We start from the raw sequence: 25,526 nt of genomic DNA, 5'->3' as shown, positions 1-25,526 counted from the left end.
GCATAAAGATCCTGACGGTGAGCGCGCGCACACGCTAAAGCAACCCTGTGAGCAGCAGAGATCCCCAACCTCGGCGTACCAGACGCCCGAGGTGCTGGAAGACTGGCAGGCAGAGAATCAGAGGCAGCCGTGGTGGACACGCCATCCACCGCCGCTGCCCTAGCACTACTCCTCCCAGCACCCCTGTGATCAACAGAGATCCTAGTCCTCGGCGTGCTAGACTCCCGAGGTGCAGGAAGACTGTCAGGCAATGAATCAGAGGCAGCTGCGGTGGCAACATCATCAACCTCTGCTGCCATATTGCTATTCATTACAGTCTCAAAATGACCTGTGAAATCCTAAAGTCCTCCCGAAGACAGGCGTCTCCAAACTGCGCACACACACACACACACACACACACACACACACACACACACACACACACACACACACACACACACAGTGGCCGCTCGCGCAGTGTAGAGAGGCCCATCTTCAAGAGCACTCAGGCTCCCAAAGGCTTTTCGAAGGCTCCATTCCAAACAAAAACGCAGCATGCAGTACCTATTAAAAATCGCAAATCGATTGCATGTAAAACCACATCAAAATTGCAATCGCATATAGTGTGCAAGAGGCCAGAGCCAAAAAGATGAGAAACTGAGGGAGATGGCATGTACGATGAGCTGTCCAGATGCCCACCGCTCTCCCGTTCTCCTCCTTTGCCTGATAAATTAACACCGGCAACCTCTTCTGGGTCGCCGGAGCCGGGCAGCACCACGCCTACGCTGGACCGGCTGCGTACACCCGACAGCACTCGAACCCAACTGGGAACTCTCTGCGCATGACGTCAAGATGACATCATGCGCAGTGCACTCCTGGCCGCAATTGCGTGCTGTATGATGCGCACAGGTGGGCCAGGGTAGGCGCGGTGCTGCCCATCTTCAGCGAGCCGTGGGGAACTTAGCAGGCAAAGGAGGGGAATGGGGTGGGGGGGGGGAGGGGGTTTTGGTGGCTATCATGAAAGCTCATTGTACATGCCTGTCCCCCCACATTTCTAATAAGCGAGTCGGCTCCTGTATCCTTTATGGTGATTTGCTCTTGGAATTCACCCTGACTGCACAGAAAACAATACTTTACTCTGTGACTGGACACATACTTAAACTTCATGGTAACAGGTAGTGTCAAGACAATATATACGATGTGTAAAATGTTGGCGCTATATAAATACTAAATAACGATAATATATCCCAACTAAAAAGTGTCTTTGCTCCTGGTAGTTATGTCACATAAAATAGGTCTCTCCTGTTAAAAAAAAAAAAGTGCAGTGACTGTATTAATGTGGAAACTGAACAGCTGCTGACGGCTGATTGGATTACACTCTCAGTATTCTAATCAAGCACTTCTGACTGCTGTCTGCCCTGCAAATTAACCTAATGTCCTGTCCTCCTGTCAGTAATCCTCACCTACCATCAGCCACCTTCAGCGCATTACATTAGACCCCATTCACAGCACGGAAGTGCTGCGGATTAATTACCATTGGAGGGCAGCTCTGCAGAAGCAGTCTGACCTGTGCTATGTCCGATTGTGCTGCCTGTGGAATGAGGAAGCGATCGCCACAGACAGAATGAGGAAGTCATGTCTGCGCATCACTGCCATGAAGGGCAGCTTAGAGTCAGCGTAATCAGACCTTACACCGTACAGAACTCATTCTCTACAGTGGAGCGAATTATGCGTGTTGGGGGCGGTACTTGCCGTGGTATCCAGGAAGTGACGCCAGTCGCGTCCTTAGAGCAACAAGATGGCGTCAAAAGGTGAGTATTGGGACAAAGCTCCAATGAATGATGTTTACTTGGAGGGCTCTTGGAAGGCAAATAGTGACAGATGTGACAGGGCAGCAGCGCAGGCTTATGGCGGGCAGCGCCTAATATAGCGTCCTATATCCACTTTGCACTGTGTGCTCGGCTATGGCCGTATAGGGGTCTGGGCACTGTGTAGGAGGAGGCTGGAGAAGAGGCTATGCAAGTGCCCTCTCAGGGATACAGCCCTTCAGTGTATGCTGAGAATGATGCAAGCGATCATTGCTGGCCTCTGGGAATGCTGCCTGCCATGTTGATCCTCTGCCTTTATCAAGTAGTGATGGGAAATTCAGTCCTTGCTATTGTATTTGTTGTTTTCCAGTAAAGAAAAAAATCATATATGAAGAAGGAAATCTTGCCAACGCTAATCACATCAGAAAGATTAGTGACTGATTTCCTGAACGCCCAAGTTAAGGGTAATTCGATTTTAGTTTCTGATTATCCCTGTGCAAGAAATCTGGTTAGCTCATGGTAATTCTAGTACATACAGGACAAGAAAAAATTATCATGACAGAAGATTCTTTTTATTTATTAACAATGGCTGCCTCTGCATTTCTTCCACAGTGTACCTTAAAGCTGAATGTCAGATGCATTAGCATTAAGGCTATAAATATGCACCCATTAGGGGTTTAACTAGGGGGGAGCAGCCTCAGCGATTCCGGGCGGGGGGGGGGGGGGGCTAGGTTTGTGAGGGCCCCAACTGCTAACCTTTCCCTTCTCTGATACTCCAGATCAGGTGTTTTTGTGGCTACATGTTATGGGTGTAAAGATCCTGATGGTCACACTTGTTTTATGAACCTTGTATGATGGACCCCCATGTTGTGAGGGTCGCCACGGGGAGGCAATGGAAGTGTTGTGAACATTAAAGGGAACCTGAGATGGGGCCACAGAAATAAAATATACATACGTGGGGCTTCCTCCAGCCCCCTCTGGCCTAATCGCTCCCATGCCATCCTCTTTTGAGTGCCTGTTCGCCTGCAATTGACCCCAGAATGTCCTTCCGGTCCGGGGGCCAACTGTGCATGCGCGGCCTGGCTGGGCTGGAGGGGACTGGAGGAAGCCCCAGGTATGTATATTTTATTGCTGTTGCCTCATCTCCAGTACACTTTAAGGGGGCCCCATCAATGTTTTGCTGGGGGGCCCCATGATTTGTAGTTTCGCTCCTGATATTCACCACCACACAATCACTACAATATCAATAACATTTTAAAAAGAACAGGTTATTGAAATCTTGCTGCAAGATTCATCCAGGCCCTATACCATACATTGGGGACCCATATCTCTATTAAATGTTGCAGTGTCTCTTACCTACCTACCCTGGCGAAGGGCTCTTGACCATGTCCTGTACCAGCACTATTTTTGCTGCAGTAGTGTCTGAATTAAACCAGAAAGGTGCATGCAGCTAATCTTGTCAGATCTGACAATACTGTCAGAAAAACCTTTTTAGGGTCCATGTCTTAAAAGTATTAGAGGCAGAGAAGTTCAGTAGGCTAGCCAGGCAACTGGTATTGCTTAAGGATACCTTAGCACTCAATATTTTTCAAAAAGGATGCCTACTGTGTGTGTGGGAGTTGTGCAGATGCTTATCACACCTCCCGTGCTCCGGCATCCCCCTCCGTTCTTCTGTAATTGCCCAAGTTTTTCACTTCCTGGTTGGCGTGGTCAGTGTGGACATACTACGCTGTGCATGCGCAATAGCATCTGCACAACTGCCCCACACACAGTAGGCATCCTTTTTTAAAAACATTTAGTGCTAAGGTATCCTTTAAAAGGAAAGAAATATCACAGCCTTCATATCCCTATTTCAGTTGTCCTTTAAGCCGCATCTACATGCGTAGATGCGGCTCCGATCCTCCTTATCAATCGAGCCGCTGATGCGGCTGAATTGATAAGATCCGACAGGACGGATCTTGCTTCCGCCGATTCCCTGCTCGCTCCCCGCGAGGGGACAATGGCAGGGAATCGAGCGGAAGATAAGCGGCGCCGGCGGGGACGAGCGGGGAATCGAATGCGGCGCACGCGCGGCAAGCAGGGACGCGGCGGGCACGCGCGGGGATGCGGAAGAGGCGATCCGGCGGCTAATCGAGCCCCTGGATCGCAGCCTCATCTACGCGTGTAGATAAAAGTGATACTTTAGGGAGTCGCTGCTTGCCTAACTGCCTTACCACTTCAGTATCACTAGTCTGCCTGGCCTGACTGAGTAATCAGGGACAGAAGGGGATTAGTGACAGCAAAGAAAGGATTACAGTTTGTGACTATGTGCTGTTCTTTTCAGGGAGAAGACGTGGTGTTGTATCCTTTCTATTGAGATATGGACAATGGCAGGAGCAGTAGGTGACAAGGGGGGACATCTGGATGGATTTGTGGTGCATCACATAGAGCTCTAACCTGCTAAACTGAATAGTTGTCGGTTCTTGGGATGTATAGGCTGCTAAATATTCTTTAGAAGGTGGGTCACTCACTCCAGTTTAACTCTGTTTCCTCTATAATCTCCAGGTTGCATACACTGAAAAAGGAAACTGCACTTGATTTTATTTTACTTTTTGCACCCACACAGGTATTGGGCTTCAAACATTGGGCTCGACGCACAAAGCCGTGCTAATGCATAGAATGGCCGTGCTATGCATTTAGCATGCAATGTGACTCGCGCAAAGGTTCACGTGCACTCTAACAAAGTTTTGCGCACGTTACCGCTACACATTGCGTGCATTGTGGCGCGGTAACGTGCGCATAACTTTGTTAGCACGCACGCATAAACCTTCACGTGTGTCACATTGCGTGCTAAATGCATTAGCATGGCTTTGTGAATCGAGCCCATTATGTTAAAAGTGCTACATGGAGAAAGTCGGTCAAAGCCTACAACATATAGTACAAAACCATTGCCCTGACTACAGATCAGCTGAGCTTTCTTTTGTGCCAAGTCACATTTTTGGTCCACTTAAGGACCAGGCTCTTTTTTTCCTGATCTGTGCTGCATGGGCTCTCCAGCCCACAGCACAGATCAGGTTTGCAGCATGGCGATCAAACTTCCCCCCCTTTTTTCCCCACTATGGGGATGTCCTGCTGGGGGGTGTCTGATCGTTGCCCGGCTATCTGTGATTTGCGGGGGGGGGGGGGGGCTCCTCAAAGACCCACTTCGCTGCGATTTCCGCCCTCTCTGCCCTTCCCTCCCCTCTCCCTTACGTTGTGGGCTGCGCAGGACGGACATCCGTCCTGCGCCGCCTAGGATAGGCTTCAGCCTATCAGATGCCGGCGATCCCCGGCCAATCAGAGGCTAGGGATCGACGATCTCCTTTACGGCGCTGCTGCGCAGCAGCGGCGTATGATGTAAACAGTGGGGATTTCTTCCCCGGGTGTTTACATTTAGCTTGCGAGCCGAGATCGGAGGCTCGCAGGCTGTTCACGGAGACACCCTCCGTGAACTGACATGAAACAGCCGCTCGAACGGCCGTTTCCATGGTAACACCACTTTGACCTGCCGACGCCTATCGGCGTTAGGCGGTCGTTAAGTGGTTTTTAAATTGACCTGAATTTATAAACTGATCTCTAGGAAAGAAAACATTTCAGGTTTGTTTCATGTAATTAGTCTAAAAATTGAATTGTTACAATCCATCAGTCTGTAACAACCTATACTTTGCATCATTTTTTATTTTTTTTGTGGGTGTGGGGGCTATTTGCAATATTGTAAATATATTTATGACTACTATGTATTTTACTGAAGGTGTTTGCCGTGTAAGGCTTGGGAGATACTGACAGTAATACGCAGTGTTCTCATTTCTGGCAGCAAGCCAAACTATAAGTGAGGCTCTCTATCGCTCACTTCCTGCAATACAAGTTGCATGAAAGTGTAGTGAAAAAATACCCTCCTGCGCATGCACACATCTACATGAAAATGTTGCATTGCCATTGACTTACATGACTTCTGGTCAATGCACGACGCGCGGATGTTGACCAGTAACGCGCTGATACTTTCACTTCAGATTGGATGCTTCCGGCGCATGGCATCCGATCTGAAATGTCCCATAGACTTTCATTGCTTTTCCCTGCGGTAAAAACGGGTAACGCAACACAATCAAAAAGTCCTAGTGTGGAAGGGCCTCAATCCTCCTTACATGCTGAGTGTTGGTTGAAACTCATGCAGTGGGAGATATTAAGCGTTTTGGTGCAGCTTTAGGAACTGCACATACCGTATACGATAAACTGTAAACAATTCTAATGAGATTTCCTTTACAAGAATAGCTCTCATCCACTCCACTAGAAGTGCTCTTCTTCCTCAATGGATGGTATTGTGCCTCCTTCTTCCTGATTGAGGCTCTTATATTTATATATAAAGGTGAGTAGAAATCGTAATCAGTCTATTGTTCCTTTGCTATTTTCTTTATACTTGCCTTCATCAGCTAAGGCAGTGTCCCCAAGTTTCCTGTAAGACAATTTATTACTTTCATTTTTCTTTAGGGAGGTTACGATCTGTGCATAGCCCCCATTAGTGTTTCCAAGGACACTTGCCCTCCATCACATAGGTAGTAGCCGGAGGAGGTTTAACAATCGATTGACAGCATGCAAGGCTGCTGCGATGTAGCTGCTGCAGGGGTTTAACTACAAACCATAAGGCACCCCTGTGGAAGTTTCATGCCCCAACGGTGAACCCCCTTATTTGTTTCACAATTATTGTTGCCACTGTAGCCACGCGCACACACACACCTTCCCATTTTAAATAAGGCAGAATGTGCCTCTCCCCCCACCCCAACATAGCAGAATTTTCCCAGTATTCGATTCACTCATGCATCGGGAGCCTACATAGAATGCAGCACAGCCAGCTGCTGTAAGGAGAGTGGTGGATGGTGCACCTGGAATGGTAGTGTGTCTGCACTGCATAGCTGTGCTAGAGAGAGGCAGGGGGGGGGGGGGGGGCTCAGATCTGCATAACACATCTCAGTGACTAGTAGTGGTATGGGGGTTGGGGGCTTCTGAGCTAAGGTGCACTTTGTTTGTAAGAAAACAGCTTTTAACATGTTGATGCAATATAAAGGGGACCGGGGGTTATTCTGGATGGGGTTGTGATCTGCTTGTTTTACTGAAGGAATCCTACCCTTAGAAAGTGCTTTTGTATGAAGTGCTCACAGTACAAGAATGAGACCAGAGACCGTCTATGCTGTTTTGCAATGAAAGAAGGAGGGTTATAATATGTGAATATCGAAGAGCAATATTTTACTTATTTGACAAGTGTGTTATGTTTGACCCCAGGTCTAATTTTACCTTACCCCACCTCTAACCTGGTACTGGAAGTGGTAATTCTTGTTCTCTACCTTGGTATTGAAGTCACGCGATTGTTTCTTGGTAAGTAGTTCATGCGTCAGATTTGTCTATTTGCATACACTAAAACTCACAGAGAACAGTTCTCTGAGTACAGCTGTGGTTTCGCTGGGCCCCTCCGAACAGTGGCCATGTAAATATTTACCTTCCATGGCTTCAGCGCAGTAGTGGCTCTCGGCTCGGGGTCAGGCAGAAATAGCCGATCCCAGTTGGGTCTGCTTTACTGCGCAGGCGGCTTGTGCCTGTGCAGTAGAGCGGACCCGACTGGGATCAGCTATTTCCACCTGATCCCAAGCTGAAAGCTGCTACTGTGTCTGCGCTGGAGCCAGGGAAGGTAAATATTGCAGGCGATATTGCGCAACAGCCTGACAAATTGTTGGCTGTGGCTTTGGAGGGGCACACCGTGGGACGGAGGAAGCCTCGATAATTTTTCTAATTACAGAGCCTCTACTATAGCGGTTTACCAGCAGAGGCGTGCACTATCCTTGGATTACCCCAATCCGTCTCTTGAAATATTCCTTTTTATACATTAGCGCTCTGTCCAGCTCCTACTTATGATCCTTCGCACATGAAATCGGACCAACACAACACAACACCAAAACATAAGAGCACAAAAGTAGTGCAGCCTTTTTAAGTCATTACATGCATCACCCTTATGTGACAGACACAAGCTTTAGAGGGAACAACACATTTTGGGGAAGGTCCACCACCTGCAGGCTCAGTCGCCAATTCCCCTGCTCACCAAAATAAAGCTCTCAACGGTCCGTTAATGTCCACCAGCAGGGCTTCTTCGTATATCCCCTCTTGTCGTAAACAATAAGCGCGCGGTTGATGCATCCTCGACGCACATATGACGAGAGGAGGGCACGGTCACGGAACTGACCCAGTGTACAGCATGTGAGGGTCTAAAGCCCAATCTACACAATACGATTCTTTGTACGATTCGATTACGATTCTATTTACGATTCGATTAAATCCGACATGTCCGATCGGGATTCGATTCAGTTCGATTTGCAATTGCAAAACAATGGCAAATCGAATTGCATAGAATCGAATCCCGATCGGACATGTTGGATTTAATTTGAATCGTAAATAGAATCGCAATCGAATCGTACAAAGAATCGTATTGTGTAGATTGGGCTAAAGGATGCAGAACATCTTGAATAGTATATCGGAGCAGTTACAGGGAATGGAGGAGGGTGCAGCTACAAGGTAGGTGTGCTAAGAGACTACACACCTCCCCATACACTAAAAGCGTCCCATTTAGCTAGGGCTTATTTATGTTCGGGGAGGCTTTATTTTAGGGGAAACACGGTAGGTACTGCACCCTGCGGCCTTATTTAGTACTACTGTATTTGAATTGCAAGTGGTAAAGTGACAGCTAGTCAACGTGAAAGTTATTTGTGTGAATGTGGGCTCAGCATATCCAACCCAGTTGTGCTCAGTGCTGCAGTTAGAAAAATGGATATCCGTTAATGGTTTATTCTTGCAAATGTCTTTCCCTGGCATAGTCAGGAGGCTGGAACTGCTGAGTGTTGCTTGTAGGCTTCTGTCTGACATAATAAACCTTGTGTTGGTTTTTGTGTCTTCGATGTTTGACAGGAGGGGTTTCTAAGAAAACCACCAGGACAGCAGCAGCTGTAAATATTTAATGATTTTCCCATGTGGTCGTTTATTAATATTTAATTACGGTATATCTGCTTTGACCTGAATCCAAAGTCTCTCCTATACGATCTCATTATGCCACTCTCTGGACATTTGTACCTGGTGAGCTGTGTCATCTATAATTCATGCATGATAAGTTCACATAGGAGGGTTACTCTACAGGGATGACACCATGAAGAGCAATGCCATGTTTCAAGTACAACTGATATATATTTTTCAAATGGGAAAAAATAATAATAAAATTTTATTTATATATATATATATATATATATATATATATATATATATATATATATATATATATATATATATATATATATATATATATATATATATTTATTTTATTTATTTTTTTCAATTTCAGTGAATGACTATGGAGAGACCTAGGCCCATATGCAATTCGCTTTTTCTCATGAGTTTTTTCCTTGGTGATATGTTCACACCTTGTCAATGAAATGCCTTTTATACAAACAAGAAAATGCTCCAAATTATTTTGATCTCACCCTTCACCTACTTTTTAGTACTTTTTTTAAATTGCTAAGTGCTGAAAGGTTATTTTTAAGTCACAATGAAAAATTATCCCCTAGGAAAACAATTCAGATGAAAAAGTCAATTGCATATAGCCCCTAGTATGCTGAATAACAAAGCAGCACAGTAAATTTTTTAGCGACTTCAAAGGAATTATCTCGTTTTGATTTTGACCTCAGCCAGCAGAACTCATTGTGCTGTAAGTTCTTGGAATGCTTTGATGTCTTTCTGGTAGCAGAGGATATATAAACTTTAAGCAGAAGTCCTCTATCATCTCACACTGCCCTCTAGTGATGAGTGGCCATAAATACACATTACAGCAGTACTTATTTATAGCAAGGAAATGTAACAAATAAGACTTTTTTTTTTAAAAGTGCTAAAATAAATTGTCCTGAAGCACTAAATAGAGCTTCTAAATAAATTGGCTGCTAATAGAGGAGGCTAAACACTGCAGTTGGAATAAAACGGGTAGTTCACACCTCTCGTACTTATCATGTTTTACTGATTTTCTGTTTCTTACCATCCACCCGTTTTTCAATAACTCACTCATCCAGCCAGCCCTGCTTGGGTGTGTACTGAGGGCTGAAATGTGGTGTCAGTCTGCTGATGTTGAGTTGGAAAAACTTTCTCTCTCACTCTCTCACTTTCACACTCACTCATCCAAATAGCGCTTGTATAGAGATTGGGAGGTGCTAAAGAGATGTGACTGAACCAGAACAAATGGAGACCTTATTTTCTGCGCAACTCCTTTTTAAAATGCAAGAAATAAAAATGGATGACATTTTCTGCCATGGGAGTTTCTGATGTGAAGTGTGTCCGGAATAGCCCTAGACTCGAGAATAAATATTTGCTGTACATTGGAACCATTGCCCCTGCTCCATTTCACGGAATCTGTAGGGTAGAAAGAGCACAGAGCAGCGCCTCACTTGTTTATTGAGCCCTAAATCATAGTCTTTTCAAATGCTGCTGCATATTTTTCCCCCCAGTTTTTTGTATCTGTTCATAAAGCTGTTTTATTTTGTTTGGCAGGATGCCGTGGGAACCAATGTGAACGGAAACTCCCTCTTCTGGTCAGTGTGGGTCTAACCATTCCAGCAGGATTGCTTGCACTGTATTTCCTGTTCCTTCAGACATATGCACTGCGGCTGGAGACAGTGCTGAGCTGCATTCTCCTGCTCTTCTATGCTTTAGAGGCTATACTGAGCTGTGCTGCACTCATAACATTCTGCAGGTAATGCCCACTCACACACTTCTAGTCCAGCTGTCAGCTTTGCTTACAAGACTCTGTTCCTGCAGATTTTTTATTCATATAAGATGAAAAGAAGCTATAAGCAAGGGATTAGTTTAGCCTTGTTTTTATACATAGGGGTTGATTTACTAAAGGAAATAGTGGGTGCAACCTCCTGTTACTCATGCTATTAAATCAGTTTGCCTTATTAGGTCCCTGCGCGCTAGTGGCAGCGTAGCGTAAGAAAGCAACAGGCGCTGCTTATAATAGCCACGCGGTAGTGATGTATTGCTACCGCGATACTTCACTAGTGTGGCTGCTATGTTAATAACATAGTAGCGGCCGTGCTAGTGAAGTATTGTAGTAGCGATACATCAATACAGCATGGCTATTATAAGCATCCGTCGCTTACTTACGCTACGCTGCCACTAGCGCACAGGGACCTAACATTAAAGCACGCTGATTTAATAGTGCAAATAACAGGAAGTCGCTTGCGCTATTTCCTTTAGTTAAACAACCCCACCGAATAGTAAATTTGTGTTAGTTGACAATGCACATTTTTTTTATATTGTTTTATACCTTATATACAGTGTATTGAAAATATCTGCCTGGCCTCTGCCAGGCGTTCCTTACGCAGCCCACCTCTTCCGCTTGCTAAGAGAGATTAAAGCCCTAGTCTACTCTCTTTGGCTTTTATTGTCAATAAAAGTGAATAGGGGACTATGCCACTAATCACACATATTTTCATATTTGATGCAGCCGTTCTAGGGAAATTCCCTTTGGAAAAGTCAGACACATGACTCAGGGATCCATGCACAAAGTATAGAGCTGCCAGTTCCCATTGCCTGGGTGTGGCAAGGTTCACATCCCAAGAAAAGGGAAGAAATAACTCGTCAAGCGCATCAAGCATTAGGCCCGGGCCACACTGGCACTAAAAAACTTATTGTTAGCAGATCGTAATGGAACGGATCTGAACGGATGCTAATGTATCCAATGTTAATCTATGGATCCGTTCACACTGGTCCGTTTGAACTGATCCGTTCCGCATGATCCACCCGGACGGACCGCAAGTTTGGATCTGCAGTAATTTTTCTGTATCGAAGGATGCGTCGCACTGACCACGCGCTTACAGAGCGTCGAAGATGAAGAACTGATGCTTGTGCCAGTGTGAACCGGGCGTTACTGTTGAACAGCAAGAAAAAAAACTAAAACAAACAATTTAAGATTCCATGCAGTTGATCCAGCTTGTTAGATCTCCTCAGTGCAACACACAGACACTATGGCTTCTGTAGACTAACATTCCATACAGACAGCAGGGAGAGACATTAGAAGCACCTTCCACCCTGCTACATACCTATCTGATAAAGGCTGATGCTCTGTAACACTGCTGTTGATGGACAATAAGATCCAAATAATTCTGAGCTGATGCAGGAGTATGCAGATTCTGTGTGCAAATTAATGCAGCTTAAAAACTAACCAATCAAATCTCGCAACGTAGAATTCGATTGGTCCATTTGCATGCTGCCTACATTTGCAATTCAAAATCCTGCATTACCTCTGAATTATTTGCATCTTACTGACCATCCATACAGGCTTCATGATTGGCCAATGTGCGCTTCAACCAGTATGCATCCTCCATATCACCACTATGGGCGTACGAGTGAAATCACCACCAGGAGACTTGGGCACAGGATACAGCTGATATACGGCTTATCTTGCTCCTGCACAAGTCCCGGCGGTGTTAATTACTATTCCCCCTCTAGGTCCACGTGGATGGTGAGGAATGGTGTAATTCGGCTTCCAGCTATTGCTGGCGGCTGAATTAGGCCCCTTTTACACTTAAAGGGGAACTGAAGAGAGAGGTATATGGAGGCGGTCATGTTTATTTCCTTTTAATCAATACCAGTTGCCTGGCAGCCCTGCTGGTCTATTTCTCTGCAGTAGTATCTGATTAAAACCAGAAACAAGCATGCAGCTAGTCTTGTCAGATCAGACTTATAAGTCTGAACCACTGAAACACCTGATCTGCTGCATGCTTGTTCAGGGGCTATGGCTAATAGTATTAGAGGCAGAGGATCAGCAGGGCTGCCAGGCAACTGGTATTATCTAAAAGGAAATAAACATGACAGCCTCCATATACCTCTCTCTTCAGTTCCCCTTTAATCAGTTGGTGTGCGTTAGGCCTTGTTTCCATCTGTCCGCTTCTTTCAGCTTTTTTTCAGCACATCAATGTTACAGATTGAGACATGTTGCTGAAAAGAGGACAGAAGTGCATAGATGGAAACGAGGCCTTAGTGTGCGTTTTTTTCCATAGCAGTGCATTGGGAAGAAGATTTCAGTTAAAACGTGTTAAGTGTAAAAGATGCCATAGGAAAACATGGGACTTACTTTGAAAATCAGTTTTCTTTCCGTTTTAACTGAGAGCAACTGATTAAGTGTAAAAGGGCCCTAAAGGTGGCCATACACTGGTCGATTTGCCATCAGATTCGACCAACAGATAGATCCCTCTCTGATCGAATCTGATCAGAAAGGGATCGTATGGCTGCCTTTACTGCAAACAGATTGTGAACCGATTTCAGCCTGAAACCGTTCACAATCTGTTGTGGTGGTGCTGCTGCTGCTGCCCCCGCCCGCCCGCATACATTACCTGCTCCGCCGGCGCGACTCCAGTCTCCCGGTCACTGCTGCTCCGTCTCCGCGCTGGTCTGGTCTCCGGGTCCGGCATGCCTCACTTCTTCTAGCCCGGCAGGAAGTTTAAACAGTAGAGGGCGCTCTACTGTTTAAACTTCCTGCCGGGCTAGAAGAAGTGAGGCATGCCGGACCTGGAGACCAGAGCGCAGACAGAGCAGCGGTGACCGGGAGACTGGAGTCGCGCCGGCGGAGCAGGTAATGTATGCGGGCTCTATTGCGTCGGTCGTCGGGCACTCGAACGCCGCTAGCGATGCGCTCTTTACCCGCGGGCGATCGACGGTTATTTTCCGCACGGCACGATCGACGGGATCGGACGAAATGGATCAAAATTCGGCGTGTAGCGTGAACGATTGGCAGCAGATTCGATCCCAGTGATCGAATCTGCTGTCGAAACGGGCGCAAATCGGGCCAGTGTATGGCCAGCTTTAGTGTTTTAAAAGTAACTTCAGATCCGTCTTCAGACGGCGCTGAAGTTACTCACTGTGCGCCGCTATAGCTGTAATTCCTATTACGGTCTATGGTGGCGCCGGCTGCTCCCAAGTCCCCTGCACTGGATTTGACGTGATCTCCTCCATATTACCACAATGGCTATAAACTTATCTTGTGAGTTATCTTAGCTTATTTTTTTCTCATTTTATGAAATGCTGTTTAACTCCCAGTAAGAAAGATGTACTGAAAATACTTGTACAGTGAAACAAGTGATACCAAAGTGAATTCAACCTGGAACATCTTGATTATACAGGAAGGATGTATAGGGAGATAATAAAGGGGATTCTTCTGTATATTCTGCCTGAGGGCTCGTTTCCACTATCGCGAATCCGCATCGCACATGTAATGCAAGTGGATGGGCCTGTTTCCACTGTAGTGTTGTTGAGGTGAGTTTTTGTCAGCGGTGAAAAAACGCACAAAAGAGCCGCAAAATTCGCCTGCGAGTGGAATGCATGCGAATCACATGCAATGTATTTAATAGGGAAATCGCATGTGGTTTCCCCATGCGTTTTTTGCAGCGAATTCGCATAGGTACCAATGTAAATTCACACAGGCAGTGACATGGTTAACCTCCTGAGCGGTCTGGACGAGCTCAGCTCGTCCATCACCGCCGGAGGCTGCCGCTCAGGCCCTGCTGGGCCGATTTTTATCAAATAAAGTGCAGCACACGCAGCCGGCACTTTGCCAGCCGCGTGTGCTGCCTGATCGCCGCCGCTCTGCGGCGATTCGCCGCGAGCAGCGGCGAAAGAGGGCCCCCCTAGCCGCCTGAGCCCTGCGCAGCCGGAACAAAAAGTTCCGGCCAGCGCTAAGGGCTGGATCGGAGGCGGCTGACGTCAGGACGTCGGCTGACGTCGATGACGTCACTCCGCTCGTCGCTATGGCGACGATATAAGCAAAACAAGGAAGGCCGCTCATTGCGGCCTTCCTTGTTTATTCTGGGCGCCGGAGGCGATCGGAAGATCGCCTCCGGAGCGCTCTCTAGTGGGCTTTCATGCAGCCAACTTTCAGTTGGCTGCATGAAATAGTTTTTTTTTTATTTAAAAAAAACCCTCCCGCAGCCACCCTGGCGATTTAATCAGAACGCCAGGGTGGTTAAAATCGCATATACCCTCACCTATGCTAATTCGTGGCAAAAAACGTATGGGGAATCGCATCCGCATGTGATTTCATCAGCGGTGGAATCCAGGCGATTCCGCACCGCAATAGTGGAAACGAGCCCTGACACTTCAGTCAGGTAGAATACAACAAGAGAGAAAGTAAGAATCTGGATCAGTTAAAAAGGGTGCACAGCACACTGGTTAATTTAATGGGAGATTTGAGAGTATCACCGGTGGTCCTGATGAAGGCGTGGGAAGCTTCAACAGGATGCAGAGGCTTCCTTCGTCGTAGGTAAGTATCCGTTTTTTGACCCAAGGTTCATCTTGGGTACACTTTAACCCCTCTGGTGGTATGATTACTTCTGGATTTTTCACCCTAAAAGCAGGAAAAATCATAGTGCAGAGATCTGTGGCAGCCCTGCACATTACTTTACCCTCTAACAAAGCTACTGTGAGGAGGAGGCTGGAGGGTCAGGGCATACTGTGGGAAGGACCCAGGGAATATCCTGGGCTGTCAGTGATGGTAGAACTTGTTTCATTTAACTGTCTATGTGCTGATGCTGTGTGTTTCTGTGGCATGCTGTGCGTGAGGAAGCACTACCACTTTAAACGGTGGTGGACAGTTGACATTCCTCTGGACGGTTGGACTTTCAGCGCAGTGTACAATTCTTCAACCAGCATCAAACTCATTGTATTGAGATCTAATATCTTTGTGTGTGTGTGTGTGTGTGTGTGTGTGTGTGTGTGTGTGTGTGTGTGTGTGTGTGTGTGTGTGTGTGCGCGCGCGCGCGCGCGCGCGCACGGCGATCACTCAAACGCCTTCACCAACAAAACTTGCTATACAGATCCCTTACTACCTGGGATGATATGTTCTGGGGGTCTCGCGTCCCCCCTGCACATGTGGGCGGAGCTACAAACAGCCAATCAGATTTCACCCATTCAAGTCAATGGAAAAAATGTAAAACCTGCCATTCTCACAGTAATCAAGCCAGAGTCTCCACAGTTGGGCACTTGGTGACCAAGGTTACAAATTCAGGAAAAGTGGGCAGAGCATAAAACAGCCAATCAAAATTCAGCCATTCATTTTCAATGGGAAAATGTAAACCGTAGCCATTCTTATACTGTTGGGTTGGGTTTTCAAGCTTGGCACAGTTGGTCACTGGGTGAATGAGATTCAGATTCAGGAAAGTGGGTGGAGCCTACAACAGGCAATCAAAATTCACCTATTGATTTTCAAGGGGAATATTTAAACTGCTGCCATTATTACACTGTTAATAGCAGAGGCTTCAAACCTGGTACAATCTGTCATTGGGTGACTAGGGTCCAAATTCACTAAAGGGGGTGGAGCCATAAACAGCCAATTAGATTTGTTAATTGATTTCAGCCATTCTGTTATTGGCAGGATTCTAAAACTTGACACAGTTGGTCACTGGATGACTGGGGCTAATATTCAGGAAAGTGGGAGAAGCCTACAACAGCCAATCAAAATTCACCCATTGGTTTTCAAGGGGAATATTTACATTGCTGCCATTTTTACACTCTTAATGGCAGAGATCTCAAATCTGGTACAGTCAGTCACTGGAGACTGGGGTTTAAATTCTGAAAAGGCGGTCAGCCACAAACAGCCAATCAGATTTGTTTAATTTCAATGGGAAAATGCAACTTATTGATGCCAAGGACCCCAAAGCTCATAAATGTGGTCATTGAGTGACTGTATGTCGAGGTTAGAAAAAGTGGGCGGAGCCAAAAACAACTAACTTTTTACCTGGGAAAATATAAACTGCAGCCATTCTTACACTGCTATTGGCAGGGTTTTCAAACTTGTCACAGTTGGTCACTGGGTGACTGGGATTAATCTTCAGAAAAGTTAGTGGAGCCTACAACAGCCAATCAAAATTCACCTATTGATTTTCAAGGGGAATATTGAAACTGCAGCTATTCTTACACTGTTAATGGCAGAGGCCTCAAACCTGCTACAGTCAGTTATTAAGTGACTGGGGTTCAAATTCACTAAAGGTGCAGAGCCGCAAACAGCCAATCATATTTCTTTGCTGGATAAACTGCTTTCATTCACGCAATTTTGATGCCAGGAACCCGAAAGCTCACAAACTTGATCATTGAGTGACAGTGTGTCAAGGTTACAAAAAGTGGGTGGAGTCAAAAACAAATTTCCCTGGGAAAATGTAAACTGCAGCCATTCTTATACTGTTAATGGCGGGGTTCTCAAACTTTGTACAGTTGGTGACTGGGATTAATATTCAGAAAAGTGGGTGGAGCCTAAGGGCTTGATTCACAAAGCAGTGCGAATCACGGCACTTTGCGCGTGCAAAAGTCCGCAACCGGCACTTCACGTGCTAACTGTTTAGCACACCCGTGCTAAACAGTTAGCACCGCTTTGTGAATCAAGCCCCTAAAAGCCAATCAAAATTCACCTGTTGATTTTCAAGGGGAATATTAAAATTGCTGCCATTCCTGCACTGTCAATGGCACAAGCCTCAAACCTGGTACAGTTGGTCATTGTGTCACTGGGGTTCAAATTTAGAAAAGGGGTGGAGCCACAAACAGCCAAACAGATTTGTTTAATTTTACTGGGAAAATACAAATTATTGATGCCAAGGACCCCAAAGCTCACAAACTTGGTTATTGAATGTTTGTGTGTTAGGATTAGAAAAAGTGGGCAGAGCCAAAAGCAGCTAAATACATACCCGGGGAACGGCTGGTCATCAGCTAGTTACATATAAATAGAATCTCCTACAGAAAAATTACATGTAGATAAATATTCAGCAGTTATTCAAAATACAAAGTGCAATCCAGCATTCGTAATCTCCAGACCAACCATTCAATTCACCACATAAGGTGCAATGCAACAATAGTGGAGTTTAAATATCTAAAGTAATTCTAGCTCAGTCTAAGCACCCATAGTGGCAGACTGCAGTTTTTGCACCTCAGTATCTAATCTCAAGCTTTAGTGCCCTTACACACCGAATGTGTCAAGTAGTGTTAAAATCGCATTGAAACTGACGCTAATGCAATGTGACTTATTCTCCGATTGCAGCCCACACCTACTGCATTGCGATGTGAAAAAACTGCGTTGTGACACAGCGCACAGTTGCCGTGCGTTATGCGTCAATGTGCGTCATGACGCACTGATATTAACAAATGGCAATGCAAGTTTGCCTGAAAGTAATGCGACTATTAATCAGGGTGCGCATGTAATTTTGTGCAGCTTGCACCTTTTAAGGGGCACGTGCGCGCACATATAGAGGGGACATGGCCACCCAGAAATGATCAGCTGTGTGTACCGCATGCAACTTTTTGGGACTTTGTTGCGGTGCAACTTTTTTTTTTCTTTTTACCACTACTGTAACGCAATGCAATGTGTAAGGACCCTTAGAGTGGTGATCAGGCAGCAGAGCGCTCTCACTCTGTATGTATGAGAACTCAGAAAACCTCTCCCCTCTCACTGCTGGACAGACACTATTGTGAGGAGGAGGCTGGAGGTCAGACTGTGGTAATCTCTCAGAGTATATCCTGGACTGTCAGTGGCAGCAGAGTTCGTTTCTTTAAACTGTCTGTGTACTGATGCTGTGTGTTCCTGTATATGTGTGCCTATGTATGTTCCTGCTCAAATGTTGACATTCAGCTCATTATGGGCTTGATTCACAAAGCGGTGCTAACCTACTTAGCACGTCTAAAGTCTTTAGACGCTCTAACCAGGGTGCTAAGTAGGTTAGCACCGGATTTCTCAATCAGATCACGTGCTAACTTTGCGCGCGCAAAGTTTTACGCGCGCTAAGTCCCATAGGCTTTAATGGGCACTTCGCGCGGAGCGCCCTATGCTCTGTGCAGTACGCGCGTAAAGTTTTACGCACATAAAGTTTTTTGTGCGCGTAAAGTTTTATGCGTGAAAAGCTTGTTTAGACGTGCTAAGGGGGTTTTCACAGGCGTGTTAACAGTTAGCACCGCTTTGTGAATCAAGCCCTATATCTCTAGCCCAACTGTCACAAATAAAATCACTCCAACAGGCAATCGGACTCCTCATTCCCATCAAGTCAGTGCGAGTACCTCTCTAGCAGAAGTAAAATAAACAGATAGGAGTTGAATGTATAAGGGAAGACGTATAAAGACGAGGGTCTACATGAAGGTTTGTCTATAATTTGTGGCCGTAGCTATAACCAGTAGGCCATATAATATAAATCGTAATACCACAGTGAGACGCATACGTCAGATAATATACTAGTTAGCAGTTAACCAACTTAGAACATTAACCTCCTTAGCGGTAACCCCGTGCTGGACAAGGGGTAAGCCGCCGCTGAGGATATCTCAGCCACTGGTGGGGAGATTTCCAATCTGTAAACTGCCGTACGCGCAGCTAGCACTTTGCTAGCCGCGGGTACAGCTTGATCGGCTAGCGATCAGCCGCACGCAGCGGCGGAAGAGGTCCCCCGCCAGAGCCCTGCGCAGCCCGGACCAATCACTCCTGGGCAGCGCAAAGGGCTGGATCAGATGCTTCTGGCGTCAGGACGTCGCCTGACGTCCATGACGTTATTCCGATCGTACCCATGGCGACAGGAGAAGCCAAACAGGAGATTGCGTTCTATACGCAATCTCCTGTTTGCTGTTGTTGCCGGCAGCGATCGGACTAGAGGGACACATGCGCCCTGTAGTGGTGTTTCATGTAGCTACCACTCAGGTAGCTACATGAAACAAACAAAAAAAAATTGCAATGCAGCCTCTTTGGCAGAAACAATGAACCGCCAAGGAGGTTAAGGGATTCTCTGTCACACACCAATTCAGCAACCGCAACTAAGAGAAGTGGTATCGGGTGTACATATTTGCAAATATATATGTCCGTGCCACAGAATATTTTGACGCTTTATAAATCAATAATAATATGAGATAATTCTATAATATGATAAAAATATCAGTGCAATATTGGAGCTGCAAGCATCTTGCTGTGTGAGTTTGTGAACTTTATATTGTAGACATGAAACATGAAATATTTTTATATACCGTACTTACATTTTGATAAAATGTAGATATAATGGAATCTCAAAGGGACCCTGAAGTAACATACAACATGATGAAATAAACATAAGTATATATGGTCCCAATTCTAGCTAGAAAAAAAACCCTGTGTTTTCTCTAATTGGAAAGATTAAGAATCCAGCACCATAAATAAGTTTCTCTGCAGTTGCACTACAGTGTATCTGTCACTGAAAACTAATTAGTGGTAATAAAATGCCTGTGTGGCTGAAAAAACACTTATGAGAGTAGGGAACAGCTATAAAAAAGTTCGGTAAATCAAGACCGTCAAAGCCAACCTAGATTTTTAACCTGTAAAATATGAGATTCCAGGAAATTCCTATTTAGGATTAGAACTATACAGGGAGTGCAGAATTATTAGGCAAATGAGTATTTTGACCACATCATCCTCTTTATGCATGTTGTCTTACTCCAAGCTGTAAAGGCTCGAAAGCCTACTACCAATTAAGCATGTTAGGTGATGTGCATCTCTGTAATGAGAATGGGTGTGGTCTAATGACCTCAATACCCTATATCAGGTGTGCATAATTATTAGGCAACTTCCTTTCCTTTGGCAAAATGGGTCAAAAGAAGGACTTGACAGGCTCAGAAAAGTCAAAAATAGTGAGATATCTTGCAGAGGGATGCAGCACTCATAAAATTGCAAAGCTTCTGAAGCGTGATCATCGAACAATCAAGCGTTTCATTCAAAATAGTCAACAGGGTCGCAAGAAACGTGTGGAAAAACCAAGGCGCAAAATAACTGCCCATGAACTGAGAAAAGTCAAGCGTGCAGCTGCCAAGATGCCACTTGCCACCAGTTTGGCCATATTTCAGAGCTGCAACATCACTGGAGTGCCCAAAAGCACAAGGTGTGCAATACTCAGAGACATGGCCAAGGTAAGAAAGGCTGAAAGACTATCACCACTGAACAAGACACACAAGCTGAAACATCAAGACTGGGCCAAGAAATATCTCAAGACTGATTTTTCTAAGGTTTTATGGACTGATGAAATGAGAGTGAGTCTTGATGGGCCAGATGGATGGGCCCCTGGCTGGATTGGTAAAGGGCAGAGAGCTCCAGTCCGACTCAGACGCCAGCAAGGTGGAGGTGGAGTACTGGTTTGGGCTGGTATCATTAAAGATGAGCTTGTGGGGCCTTTTCGGGTTGAGGATGGAGTCAAGCTCAACTCCCAGTTCTACTGCCAGTTTCTGGAAGACACCTTCTTCAAGCAGTGGTACAGGAAGAAGTCTGCATCCTTCAAGAAAAACATGATTTTCATGCAGGACAATGCTCCATCACACGCGTCCAAGTACTCCACAGCGTGGCTGGCAAGAAAGGGGATAAAAGAAGAAAAACTAATGACATTGGCCTCCTTGTTCACCTGATCTGAACCCCATTGAGAACCTGTGGTCCATCATAAAATGTGAGATTTACAAGGAGGAAAAACAGTACACCTCTCTGAACAGTGTCTGGGATGCTGTGGTTGCTGTTGCACGCAATGTTGATGGTGAACAGATCAAAACACTGACAGAATCCACGGATGGTAGGCTTTTGAGTGTCCTTGCAAAGAAAGGTGGCTATATTGGTCACTGATTTGTTTTTGTTTTGTTTTTGAATGTCAGAAATGTATATTTGTGAATGTTGAGATGTTATATTAGTTTCACTGGTAAAAATAAATAATTGAAATGGGTATGTATTTGTTTTTTGTTAAGTTGCCTAATAGTTATGCACAGTAACAGTCTCCTGCATACACAGATATCCCCCTAAAATAGCTAAAACTAAAAACAAACTAAAAACTACTTTCAAAAATATTCAGCTTTGATATTAATGGGTTTTTTGGGTTCATTGAGAACATGGTTGTTGTTCAATAATAAAATTATTCCTCAAAAATACAACTTGCCTAATAATTCTGCACTCCCTGTAGATACCATTATTTATTTCACCAGCTTACTTTTATTTCAGGTTTACTTTAACTAGGGCTGTAAAATGTAAAAAAAAAAAAAAAAAAGTCTCCTGTTACCTTCAAGAGAACTGGACCCAAAGCTCTGGTTCAGAAACACATACCTGCCTAAGGAGAGGGAAGCCTCTGGATCCTAATGAGACTCCCTCACTGTCCTCTGGTGCTCCATGGCGTCTCACGGGCCCCCCAGCTGATTGGATCCACGGTCCTCTTCTGGTATGGTCGTGCCCACGCAGTGGCCCATAGCCTCTCATCCTTGAAGAGGAGTGCGGCCCCAATCAGATTACCAACAAGCCCTTATCCCTCTGGGATGGGGAACCAGAGGACAGTTAGGAAAGTGCCATTAGGATACAGAAGCTTCCCTCTTCTTGAGTAACTGATTTTTTTTTTTTTTCTTACCCGAGCTTCAGCTCCGATATACTTTAAGAATGCAGTAAATGTGAGCCTCCCATGATGTATAACATCTAGATGAGAATGTCTTTTATACAGGTCTGGGGGAGGCTTGATTTGGTGACAGCACTGTAGAATCCTTTAAGGGGTATGTGTTAAACCAGGCTTGAGGACCTACAGTTCTAGCACTGCATTGCATGCACAGGGATTCAAACCACAGGACTGCTAGTGTTCTAATACATATTACAAAGGGAAAATGATGTTAGTGTAGCTATAATAATGGTTTGTTCAGCATAATGTCACAGTTTTTTCTTCATGTTTGCAGAGAACCATCATATTGAGTATTACAAGACCAACGCCAGGATGACACTTCCTGAATGTCTCATCTCTGTTTGCTGTGCAAATCATGGAGCCCTGGGCTTCCATCGAGGACGTTATTCAGTGTTAAGTGTTTCTTCACTACTGGAAAAGACTTTGATGTGACCACTGGATGCCGCATCTTTGTGTACTGGGGTGGGCTGTTGTTTGTGTGCGCGTGTGTGATTTTGTGACTATCTATTGTGAGATTTGGCAGAAATAAATTGGTATTTTTTTTAATGTGTGGTTTTCTTTGTACCTTATTGGAAGTCTAAATCGCATAGACTATAAGATATCATTTATTTCTAATTCTCTATACCATATTTTTCAATATATAACTCGCTTTTTCTCCTCCAAAATGGGGAGAAAGAGTCTCTGAGTCTTATTTGCCAAATACAGGGAGTCCCCGACTTAGGAATGTCCGCCGATACGAACTGCTGACCCACTGCGATGTTGGGGACTCCCTGTATTGTGTCCTCCGCTCCCCCCTTGTGTCCTCCTCCGCTGTATTGTGTCCTCCACGGTATTGTGTCCTCCACTCCCCCCTTGTGTCCTCCTCCGCTATATTGTGTCCTCCGCTCCCCCCTTGTGTCCTCCCGCTGTATTGTGTCCTCCGCTCCCCCTTTGTGTCCTCCACTGTATTGTGTCCTCTGCTCCCCCCCTTGTGTCCTCCACTGTATTGTGTCCTCTGCTTCCCCCTTGTGTCCTCCTCTGTATTGTGTCCTCCACTGTATTGTGTCCTCCGCTCCCCCCCTGTGCCCTTCACTGTATTGTGTCCTCCCCTGCCCCCTTGTGTCTTCCACTGCATTGTGTCCTCCCCTGCCCCCTTGTGTCTTCCACTGCATTGTGTCCTCCGCTCCACCTTTGTGTCCTCCTCTGCTGTATTGTGTCCTCTGCTCCCCCCTTGTGTTCTCCGCTGTATTGTGTACTGCGCTCCCCCCCTTGTGTCCTCCTCTGATGTATTGTGTCCTCCGCTCCTCCCTTGTGTCCTCCGCTCCCCCCTTGTGTCCTTTGCTTTGTGTCCTCCACTCCCCCCTTGTGTCCTCCTCTGCTGTATTGTGTCCTCCGTTCCCCCCTTGTGTTCTCCTCCGCTGTATTGTGTACTGCGCTCCCCCCCTTGTGTCCTCCGCTGTATTGTGTCCTCCGCTCCCCCCTTGTGTCCTCCTCCGATGTATTGTGTCCTCCGCTCCTACCTTGTGTCCTCCTTCGACTGTATTGTGTCCTCCACTCCCCCCTTGTGTCCTCCTCCGCTGTATTGTTTCCTCCGCTCCTCTGTATTGTGTCCTCCTCTTCCCCTTGTGTCCTCCACTGTATTGTGTCCTTTGCTCCCCCCCTTATGTCCTCCACTGCCCCCTTGTGTCCTCCGCTCCACCCTTGTGTCCTCCTCCGCTGTATTGTGTCCTCCGCTCCCTCCTTGTGTTCTCCTCCGCTGTTTTGTGTCCTGCGCTCCCCCCCTTGTGTCCTCGTCCGCTGTATTGTGTCCTCCGTTCTCCCCCCCCACCCCCTTGTGTCCTCCTCCGCTATATTGTGTACTCCTCTCCCCCTTGTGTCCTCCACTGTATTGTGTCCTCTGCTCCCCCTTGTGTCCTCCACTGCCCCTTGTGTCCTCCGCTTCCCCCTTGTGTCCTCCTCTGCTGTATTGTGTCCCCCGCTCCCCCCTTGTGTCCTCCTTCGACTGTATTGTGTTCTGCGCTCCCCCCTTGTGTCCTCCTCTGCTGTATTGTGTCCCCCGCTCCCCCCTTGTGTCCTCCTCTGCTGTATTGTCCTCCACTCCCCCCTTGTGTCCTCCTCTGCTGTATTGTGTCCTCCGCTCCCCTCCTGTGTCCTCCTCCAACTTTGTGTCCTCCGCTCCACCCTTGTGTCCTCCGCTATATTGTGTCCTTTGCTCCCCCCTTGTGTTCTCCGCTGTATTGTCCTCCCTCCCTCCTTGTGTCCTCTGACTGTATTGTGTCCTTCGCTCCCCCCTCCTTGTGTCCTCCTCCGCTGTATTGTGTCCTCCGCTCCTCTGACTGTATTGTGTTCTCCGCTCCCTCCTTGTGTTCTACTCTGCTGTTTTGTGTCCTGCTCTGCTGTATTGTGTCCTCCGCTCCCCTCTTGTGTCCTCCGCTCCCCCTTGTGTTCTCCTCTGCTGTATTGTGTCCCCCGCTCCCACCTTGTGTTTTCCGCTGTATTGTGTCCTTTGCTCCAACCCTTGTGTTCTCCTCTGTATTGTGTCCTCCGCTCCTCCCTTGTGTCCTCCACTGTATTGTGTCCTCCGCTCCCCCCTTATGTCCTCCTCCACTGTATTGTGTCCTTCGCTGTATTGTGTCCCCCGCTCCCCCCTTGTGTCCTCCTCCACTGTATTGTATCTTGCACTTCCCCCTTGTGTCCTCCTTCGACTGTATTGTGTCCTGCGCTCCCCCCTTGTGTCCTCCTTCGACTGTATTGTGTCCTAAAATTACACCTAGATACATTTATTTTAATAAAAGACCTACACTTACAATTAAAATTAACTCCTTACCTCCCACACTCTCCCATAGTACCCAAATACACTTTTTGCATAAAAAAATATACATAAATAGTTACCTTAGGGACTGAACTTTTTAATATGTATGTCAAAAGGGTATACTACTGTTATAATTGCAAATATGGGCTTGTAATTAGTGATGGACGCAAAACTCAAAAAATGCACCTTTATTTCCAAATAAAATATTATCGCCATACATTGTACTAAGGAAAGATTTTAAACGCTGTAATAAACGGGACAAACGGGCAAATAAAATGGTAGCTTTTATTCAGAGTAGAACCTTTTATATTAAAACTATAATGGCTGAAAACTGAGAAATAATGATTTTTTTCCCCCATTACTGTCTTATTATTCCTATTAACCACTTGAGGACCTAGGGCTTTCTACCCCTTAAGGACCGGCCACTTTTTTTCCATTCAGACCACTGCAGCTTTCACG

At 46.0% G+C, this 25,526-nt stretch overlaps 1 protein-coding gene across 1 annotated transcript; it reads left to right on the top strand.

The window, feature by feature from the left end:
* Nucleotides 1–1,546: 1,546 nt before the first annotated feature.
* TMEM216 (transmembrane protein 216) lies at nucleotides 1,547–22,822 on the top strand. Its single transcript, XM_068261585.1, has 6 exons — nucleotides 1,547–1,790; nucleotides 4,111–4,127; nucleotides 6,075–6,168; nucleotides 7,080–7,172; nucleotides 10,371–10,572; nucleotides 22,551–22,822. Exons 1-6 carry the CDS (start codon nucleotides 1,778–1,780, stop codon nucleotides 22,564–22,566), a joined length of 435 nt encoding a protein of 144 aa, XP_068117686.1. The 5' UTR covers nucleotides 1,547–1,777; the 3' UTR covers nucleotides 22,567–22,822.
* Nucleotides 22,823–25,526: the final 2,704 nt, after the last annotated feature.

Source organism: Hyperolius riggenbachi, chromosome 11 (genome assembly GCF_040937935.1).
Source record: "Hyperolius riggenbachi isolate aHypRig1 chromosome 11, aHypRig1.pri, whole genome shotgun sequence".
Classification (NCBI taxonomy): Eukaryota; Metazoa; Chordata; class Amphibia; order Anura; family Hyperoliidae; genus Hyperolius; species Hyperolius riggenbachi.
This window is presented reverse-complemented; position numbering and strand designations above follow the sequence as displayed.